Genomic DNA, 9,971 nt, shown 5'->3' on the forward strand with positions numbered 1-9,971 from the left:
GTTGATTATCAGGTGAAAAATTGCTCAGCACATATGACAACAAATACTTTAAATGATTCACCAAACTAAAGCTAATAAATACAAAAATGTGAAGCAACCGTAAACACATCTGTTTTCATTTGAATTTTTATATGCTGAAATTTCCTCGTAAGAGTTTGTAAACACAGCTGTGTTCAACATAATCAAAGATAACTTTGTTTGATTATTTGGAAATCTAAATTCATCCCACTCTGTAGCCTTCTACTGAGGAAGGATACAATATAGTGAACAGATTGGTGCAAGAATCAAAGTTAAAGTTCGTAGCTGGTCAAAAAGTCCAAAAGTGTGGCAGTCTATGTAGGACCTTCGACATTGATAGACGTGACAGTAGCCATGAAACAGCGCTGGAAAAGGCGATCAGGGTCTGGTGGCTGGTTGTCACAGTCCAGCTTGCCTCTCAGGAAGTGTTTCCGGAGGCCTTGAGGGCCAGCAGGGGCGCTGATCTGACTTGGTCCTGGTCCTTGTGGACTTGATCTAGAGTCTGGAAGACAGAAACATATTTTAAATGTAATGCTATTTGAAGGAAAATTACAGTTTTAAAACTTGGGGTTTACTTTCATAGCTCAGGTCATGGGTGCTATCATTTATGGTAAAGTTGGACTCACAAAAGTTACTGCTCTGAATATGGCAACAAACTCAAGTAGTCAGACGTTAAGGTTGTAAACAAGTTGACAGATTAGCAAAATCAGCTACTTCTTCATTTGGAGGGAAAACCAAAAATGAGTGTTTTGTTGACTGTGATGAACCAGTAAAAAAATGCTAATCATGTGGTTAAAGTAAGCTTAATTATCACATGGTTGATAAGTATGACTGTTAATCATTAAAGGCAACGTTTCATTTATTTATACATTTTTAAATTTAAGTAAAAAAAGTAATCCAGAAATAATGGTAACTATATTGAATCACTGCCAAGACATAGCAACATTGAAGGTCATCATTGATGTCATTGTTGACGTCATTGAAATAAATCGACTTGTAACTAATGGTGGAAAATGTCTGGAATAGTGAAAACAAAGATGAGCCAAGGACAAAAAAAGCTCCACAACAGGAAGAGCTGAATTGGGTATATATAAGACTTAATGCTTACAGAGTTCTGTTTCATTGTCTGCTGCATGGACCACCCTCGGTTTACTTGTGTAACGCTTAATACACAGTAATCCTGTGTCTCAAATTGCATACTTCAGTATTTATACTTAATATTTTGAATGCATTCAGATACATTAGTATGAGAAAGAGTATGGAAAAATGCAGTGCACTATGGGCCTGATTTACTAAAGGTTTGCGTGTGTAGAAACGTGTGCAAACTTGACATCACCCGCAAATAATGTGCAAGCTGATTTACTAACGCAGCGCACTGAGGTTTGCGTCTTTCAGCTGTGCAAGATAGTACGCGCTGTCCATTTAGTACGTTTACCATAATGAATATGTAATATGAGGCATTTCAACCCCAGTGTGCAAAATACCGGGAGGAGAAAATGCAAATATGTTATTTAGCACACGCATTGTGATTTACCAAAGGACGTTGTAATAACACTGAACATCACCACGTTATACAAATGCATTATACATGTGTTAGTTGCACTAAGTACCACTATACTGTTATCACATATAAACTATCAGTAGGTTTCTTGGGTTAATTAAGCAATCTGTAATGATTTGGTACCATGACCAATAACGCGAATGCTAACGCTAGCCTGCTAACTAGCTAACAGTCATTTCCTGAAACTGCACAACAGCTGTGTTTGAATTGAGACAACACCAACCTTTGCGCACTACACAAGTAAGTAGGTTATATAGTGTACACAGTGGATTACACAGAAGTGTGATAATAGAAGTATGTGATTTGAGACACAGCATAGATCATTGATTGCATTGAACTCTGCCTGATTCAGTGTCTCCATGATTGTTGGAGTACTTTTCTTTGTTTATGGGATAAATATGTTGTGGAAGACCTGATGTTTTATTTTCCTGAAGTTTTTCCTGAAGTTGAACCAGGAAGTAGAGTTGTAAACTTTGACGAATGCTAAAGTAATTTTACCATTCATCTACATGTTCTTTTCCAAATAAGTTTGACTAACCTGCAGGTTTGTTTTCAAGCCGTGTGAACACCGATGCTTGTTGCCCCATAGAACCTATTTTTTTAGTAACGTTGCAGCATTTCTTGTTCTACAAGCAATCATGGTGAGTAAAATGTTATCATGGTTGTTTTTAAGGGCTGATTATGAAGTCTTTAGAGTCAATTTTTAACATTTGACTATAAGCTTAACAACTGAATTATATTGTATTGCGGCATTACAAAGACGGCTAAAACAGCATTTAGGCTATCATTATTATTATTACTATTATTGAAAAATTAAATGACTATATAAAGTGTAGAAAAATACAAATATTAAAGAGCAACAATTCATTTTTTTGCCACCTGGGGGCAGCAGACATATCAATGCCTTATAAAGCTGTTGTGGTTTGTTTATAATTTCCTCTGCCCACCAGATTAATATAAATCTGATATTCACTTGCAGTTCAGCACTGTTTTGGTCTCTACCCTTTAGCTGCTGAAGTTTCCCCCATCTCCCCCTTCACCAGCTGTCAGCTTTTTGATGATGAGTAGTGTAAAGTACTTTATCAGAGCTTTTTTTTTTGCTGAAAACAACTAACGAGAGTGGATAGTTTGAATCAAGACATAAAGTTGTGTGCTATAAAGCAAAATCAATGAGCTGAAGGTCACTAGAACTCTTTCTGAGCTGAAGGACACTAAAGGCACTCTAAAGAACAGGTACAAATTCTGTCACTATGAGTGAGTCACTGTGAGTACAGCTTTAAGAAATGTTGTTTTGGTGGCTACATTCCTGCTGTCAAAGTTTTCATTCTCTTTAATACCATCAGACAAAGAGAAAACAGTAAAGACCACAAAAGAAACATGTTCCAAAATGTCATATTTTCAATTTAAACGTTAATTTTTTTCCAAGATACAAAACTTCAAACAGTCCCTCAGTGCTGGAGTGTGTTATCTCTGCTCCCACAGCAGATACTCAAGAGCGGACACAATGACAGTTTGCTCGCAGAACTGGGGTAAAACTCAGCCTTTTCGACAAAGAAATAAGAAACAGTACAGACACAGGACAATACAGTACATACACATAGTATATAGAGTTTAGATTGTATCAACAGTCTTGAGAAAGGCCAGGAAGGACAAGGACAGCCCACAGTAGTTATTTGGATTTGAGCCATGTCATATGAAATATAATTAACAATGAAGTCTAACACTATTGTATATTAAGATGACACCATCTCATCTGCCAAAAATGTAGTTCATACTGTACCTAACGTACTGACATGGTATCCATCTTCTAATCTAATTCATGGCAATAAAGCAAATAAACTTGATTTTTTTTTAAAGAACAAACAAAGAATCATGGTTAGATTGTTTTTGTATTAATGAAAAAAAGAAATTCTGCAAAATGACTAATAACACTAATCATTACTGATGATTTAAATATCTTCTCACTATTTCACTGTAAGAGCAACTGTAGTGTTTTGCTGTTATAATGAATTCAGTTTGAACACCTGAAACAAAGCTCAGGGTAAAGACAAGTCTGTTGGTGTGGGAGGGGTTCACGTTCTTTAAAAAAAAGACCACATAACTCCATTGTTTCTGAAAACACACACAAACAGCCTAAATAAAGGGCAACCTCATTAACAATAAAAGAGAAAAATGAGCACAATAGATATTTTAAGCTTACAAAGGGAGTTTGTGTTGTTAGATCTGAGTTGAGGGTTTCCTTTGCTCAGTTTCTTTTAGGGTTTTTATCCTCTGATGAAATGCAAATTCAGAGATCCATTTGCTTTGACCTGCAGGTTAAGTGTTGTATTGTTAAACTTCATCTTCTAAATGCTATTGGACTTCTTTAACATAAGCTTGATCCATAGTCTGCAAGTGTGTAATAAGTATGAAGAGACGTATGGACATGTCCTTGCACAAGGGCAAAATTGTCATCAAGTAATGAGACTGCACTAAAACAGCTGGAGAAAATGATAAGAGCAGTTTCTCAAATGCACCAAGCATAAAAGCAAAGCATCTTGTGCTTATGAATATGTTGCTGCAATCTTTCAAATCTTTTCTTGCTGATCGATTGTAACCTGAATTTATTTGGTGCTCATTTAATAGTTCCTTAATTATGGTCAAAATAAACCAAAAAAAGCATTGAATATATGAGCAGTCTTGCTAAGTCTAGTTCCTTGTTTCATTTGAGCACAGATGCTCTATTTCCTCAAGTATCCTTTCAAAACCATTCTGCTCAGTCGTTAATAAATGTCAGAAGGTAGCTCTTAAATAATTCAGTGTATTTTTATTGATGTTTTAGTAAAAATGCACCCTGGAGAGATACCGAAATGTAGTGAGTACCTGGTTCTCGGAGTGGCAGTCCATTGTCCAGACCTCTGGGTTTGGTGGTGATGAACAGATAGCAGAGGACGCAGAGAGTGATGATGAACGCAAGGAGAACCACCGCTGCTACAGAGAGACCCGTTAGAGCTCCGAGACTATAAGACATAGAACAAAGACACAGTAGTGGTATCACCATAATGCTCTCAGTATACTGTACAGTAGAAGGGAAATAACATACAGTAGATGCATAACATCCAATAGCATATATTTGTAGTGTTAGTACATGTTAAATTGGAGAAATATTGCTTTGATATCCATTATGATAGTTGGTCGTGATCTCATCAACTCAGTTGTTGAAATTTGTAAGAAGCAGAGAGACTTAAATGGGGGCAAAGATCACAAGCCTCCTACAGCTTTCAAAAGAACTTCAATTCAGCAGAAATAACCTCAAACTTGTTTTTCAGTAAGTAAGTCTTTGTCTTCCCCTGGAATACAAAGCTGTAGCTCCCCGTAACTGTGTTTCTCAAAAATTCTACAACAAAGGCAGTGAGTAAAAGTGTTATCATGACCAATATTCATCAAACACAAGAAGCTAGCAGCTCTGTGAGGCTGGGTTTTGGCACAGAAGTGTTTTGAGTAATGTCATGCTAACCGGCTGATGTTTAGCAGATACACTCTGATTTCCAACACTGTCACACTAACACTAACACATTTTAATTGGCATGAAACAGAAAGTACAGCCAAGGCTGATGGGGGTGTTACAAAAATTTAGTCATGAAGCAAAAAATCTAAACTGAAGGTGACACTAAATGAACAGTCAGAGGGTCGCCAGAGGGGGCCATGAATGTTTGACCAAATGTCATGAAAATCCATCCATTATTTGTTAAGACATTTATCAAAACCAAAAATGAGGGGCACCCCGATGGCCAAATGTTTAAGGCGCATGCCACATAACCCCAACATACATACTGTAGTTCAACTTTCTAGCCAGGGGGACCTTTGTTGCATGTTATCCCTAAGTGGCTCAAGCCAGTGTGGAAGTATTTCAAAATGTCACCAACAGTCAATTGATGGTCCAATAGACTTCCATACAAAAAGCCTAAACTCCTCTCTATGAATATTAAGATCCTCTAATATGTGTGCTGGTGGTCATTTTTGAAAGAATTGCTCCCTTAAGATTTGAAGGCTTATGGTTGCTCTGATGTTTGCTGTGTTGGCATTGACTGGCAGCTGTGATTGACAGTTGGCTCATCTGCTGCTCTCCAGGGCTCCAGGACTCGCCAATCCTGGTTAAAAGGTTTCTGGTTTACTGTTACCATACTTGACTACGATAACAGCCCAATGCCTGCCATGAAGTAGCTTACTATTTGATGTCTTTTGTAGGTGTAAACATTTTGCAATCTTGTATTTAGTATAAAGTTGGTCAATAGTCACTGGCTGGCACAACTGGTTAAAAAATGAAAGTTCAGACAGGAAGACCACCTTTTTGTATGCTCACATCATAGTTTTATTTCTCATTCTTTAGTCATCCTGATCCTTCATACAGCTCATACTGATCTCTGTCAAAGCTCATATTTTCCTTGCTGTTATTTCTGGAGCATCAATCGACACATCAGCTGTTCACATCACCTGGTCAAGTCTAACCAATAGCACGGTGACACACCTTCATTGTCAGCCTATCATATTGCAGCTGTCTATTTAAACGTTCTCCTTCTCTGCTCAGGTGCTCTCTTGATACTGTTTTGCGCAACCCACCACCTCCCCATCACCACCCAGTCTTCAGATTCCTCAAAGCAACACTTCAACTTCATCAGCCCAATCAGTTTCAGCCTTAAGATGACTTGTTGTGATTTGGCCCGAGATTGATTGATCGGAGTCATCAGTCACCACCACCAGTGTCTGGACTCCATGGGGGGATCTATCATGCTGATGCTCAGGACTTACGTCCTTCCATTCAAAAATTCTCCCTGCAGAGTCCAAGCGCCAAAGACTATGACAATACCTTTTCATTAATATCATCTGCATAATAAACATTATTTTACTTCATCTCTGGTCTCTCCTGATTGAAATACGTGTTCAGCTCTTGTACTTTTTGGATGCTCTAATCTTGGTCAACTCATACTGAATCACACTGAATCGTGAGTGGAAGGTGGGATGTTACAGAAGTCCCTGAAAATCAAAATGCTGAATGAAAAATGCATATTTGGTATGAATGATCAGAGCCTAATATTAGACATCTAGAGCATATGTGAATATATCAGCAAACTCTGAGTTGACTCAGAGCTGACTCTAGAGATGTTTACAGTATTTGTTTGTAAGTGCTATGTGCTTTAGTGTAGTGTGGGAATGATGTGTGGTGCAGCATATGAACACCTACTCTGTACCTTCAGAACAGTGAGGCACTCCCTGCAGTGTTTCAATGGAATTATTGTTACATATAATGACACATAATGATGCAGAATGGCCAGGAATATGCTGCATGGGGCCAGCTAATTACACTGGACCAAACCTACTGAGATGATTTGTTAACATGTCACGTCAATTGCATTTTGAAACATTACAAATGGATTTAAAGCCCATTATAAAGCAGCATACATTTATTTTAACACAGATAGGCTTCACACACTTACATTTGATAACATTACTAATTATATAATGACATATTTAGGATCCACATACTGTATACTCACACACAATACTGTGCATTACAATGTGATTTTGTGTGTAAAATGCACTTTCTATGTAATGACTTAAATAGTCCATTCACCAAAGTTCAAAAACACATTACCTCACTTATCTTTAGTGGCACCTGGTCATGCAGATCAATTGGATTTTATTTTTTATTTAGTTTTGAGATGTCCACAAAATCTCTCCACACATGATACAATGGAGACAATTGGAATCTTGTTTGTGGTCAGCATTGGAGAATTACATCCACACATCCACTCAGTGTGAACAGTTCATTAGAACTACTCTCTAATCCCTAAACTAGTGACTATAGGAGGTCTGTGGATTACTGTATCTGTGGAGTAACACGGGCCCAATGGGAAAGACACATAATAACATGAGCCGCCACAGAGTACATTTAATCCACCTAGATTGTACTAAGGGCACATTTATCAAATCCTGGAAAAATAAAAGCTCAACTCTATGCACGAGAGATGCCAGCAGAGGTAAGTGAGGTGAATGAGGTAATGTAAATGCAAATGAGGACTGAGAGCATTTTGAGCAAAAGCACTCATTTAGAAAAATGTATTATATATGTGGAAAAAGCCTGAGTTTGTGCCTTGCATGGCCAGATCTACCATAAAGGCGATCTGGGCCAAGTGCCCAGGGGCCCTTGAGCAGAGAGGAGCCCTCAAGGATGGGAGAAAAAAAAGCGTGCACTTTCTTTTGTTTTTTGTTTGTTTGGGCTTGACCCATTCTATTGATGTTGATAATTATGGTGATAATCACTGTTAGAAACCTATATCCAAAACAAAATATGGAGAAACAAGGTTTCCACCTGACAGCAGCTTTTTCCAATTGGAATAAAATAAAAAATGTTTGGGGGGCAACAGCTTCAGTGCCCAGGGGCCCCTTGGGGTACTAAATGCAGACTCAGTGCCTTTCATACTCTAATTGTAATTAGGCCTGCAAGTAATGATAATTTTCATAATGGATTCATCTTATTATTATTTTTCTGATTAACTGATTAATCGTTTTGGTCTGTAAAACATCAAAATAGTCCTCACAACATCCCGGAGTCCACCGTCATGTCACCAAATGTCTTAATTAATCTTAACCACAGTCCAAATCTAGCCTAAATATATTCAAAATTCTGTAAAGAATGACATGAAAAAGCAGCAAATACTCAAATATGAAAATCTGAAACCATCACATTTTGTGCATTTGTGTTTATGAAAAGACTTGGTCAGTCAGTCGACTAAACGATAAACCATTGCAGCTGTAAGGGGTTATACATGACAGGTTGAAACTGTATCAATGAGACATCATCTACCAACACTGAACATAAACTAATCTGGATCACAGCCAATAGATAAGCTGTTCTAACACTGGTAAATCTCCCATTTCCAAGTCTACCACTCAACCTGCATCATAATTGACAGTTATTTTCCTGTTAAAACATTTTGAAAGACATTAAAATTCCATAACTTCCCTCTTTTTGATTGAAGAAAGATCCACTGGGGCTAAAGGCTACATCAGAAGTCTTCCTAATAAGTCTTCCGTATCTCACTGATGACAGCTAATTAGCCTGATTAGAGCCAAACTGAGACAAGCTGTGAAATGCCATCAACAGGTTGGCTCCTGAACACAGAGCGCTGATATATACAGTTAATGATGTGCTTTCCAATGTACACATGTACGCTTTTTTAACCTTTAAAAGATCAAATTTGCTATAAAAGTCTTGATCAACTATTTTGAGCAGAATTGCTGTTTACTGCAGGGGGAATCATGCCTGATGATGCTCAGCTGTTTTGCGTTATAATGTAGCGCTGTGAAGATGCTGAGTGATGATGAAGATGAAGATACACAAGGTGGTAAGAAATTCAAGACAATACTTTAATTTGATTGTGTTTCTCTCTCCTTACCTTAACCACCACATGTATCCATACTCGTATGGGAAAAAGCTGTTGGGGTCATCACAACAGTACTTCAAGTCACTGAACCCGCAGCAGAAAAGTGCCGTGGTGTCACTGTCCGCTTTGGGACACGTGAAGCCCTCCACGAGCACGTTTTCTTTGCTGTAATAACTTTCGCAGTCCGAGCTCATGTCAGAAACACTCTGTCCGCACAGGAGCAGCCGGCTGCGGTGCGGCGCGCATCAAACCCCGCTCTCACTCCATCCATCTCCCACTGCAACCTCCGAGCACCGTCACACATGCTGTGTGCACTAACAGCTGCACCTCCACCCACCTCTTTCTCTCTCTCTCTCTCTCTTATTCTCACCCTCATTAAAATCCAAATTCAATGGGCGTTATCATTAGGTATACCCAAAAATACAAAGCACTGATGAATACTGACATTAATGTAATAATCTGAATACAAAGCAAAAGAGAACTGGATCTATCTATCTATCTATCTATCTATCTATCTATCTATCTATCTATCTATCTATCTATCTATCTATCTATCTATCTATCTATCTATCTATCTATCTATCTATGTCTTAATTAATAATTCAGAAAAAACGAAAGAGAGGTATAAGATATGTCCTTTTAAAAAATGTCTTATTATTTTAACATTGGCAAAAAAAAAAGAAAAGTTATTTATTGTGTGTATGCATGTGCGTGTTACCACAAAATACACATTATAATACAAATAACAAGAATAACAATAAAAATAAAATATATCACTAATAACAGAAATAGAAATAATATGTTCTCTATCTATCTATCTATCTATCTATCTATCTATCTATCTATCTATCTATCTATCTATCTATCTATCTATCTATCTATCTATCTATCTATCTATTGTTCGTCATCTTTTTGCATGGCATATTTCATCTGTATCACTATATTAAAGGATAGGTTCACACTTCTTT

The 9,971-nt window shown here is 37.6% G+C and overlaps 1 protein-coding gene across 1 annotated transcript; it reads right to left on the bottom strand.

The window, feature by feature from the left end:
• Positions 1 to 332: 332 nt before the first annotated feature.
• Positions 333 to 9,197, bottom strand: LOC133985142 (protein shisa-like-2A). Its single transcript, XM_062424711.1, has 3 exons — positions 9,016 to 9,197; positions 4,442 to 4,578; positions 333 to 520 (listed from the first exon to the last, which is right to left on the bottom strand). The coding sequence occupies exons 1-3, from the start codon at positions 9,195 to 9,197 to the stop codon at positions 333 to 335; spliced, it is 507 nt and encodes a 168-aa protein (XP_062280695.1).
• Between the last annotated feature and the right edge of the window lie 774 nt (positions 9,198 to 9,971).

The sequence above is a fragment of the Scomber scombrus genome, chromosome 8, assembly GCF_963691925.1.
Source record: "Scomber scombrus chromosome 8, fScoSco1.1, whole genome shotgun sequence".
In the NCBI taxonomy this organism is placed as follows: Eukaryota; Metazoa; Chordata; class Actinopteri; order Scombriformes; family Scombridae; genus Scomber; species Scomber scombrus.

Excerpts from the sequence above, each read along its gene's own strand:
- LOC133985142 (XM_062424711.1), bottom strand. The coding sequence starts at position 9,197 with ATGAGCTCGGACTGCGAAAGTTATTACAGCAAAGAAAACGTGCTCGTG. Across the intron at positions 4,579-9,015 it reads GGATACATGTGGTGGTTAAG|TCTCGGAGCTCTAACGGGTC; the intron begins GTAAGGAGAGAG and ends TATGTCTTATAG. Across the intron at positions 521-4,441 it reads ACTGCCACTCCGAGAACCAG|ACTCTAGATCAAGTCCACAA; the intron begins GTACTCACTACA and ends TCTGTCTTCCAG.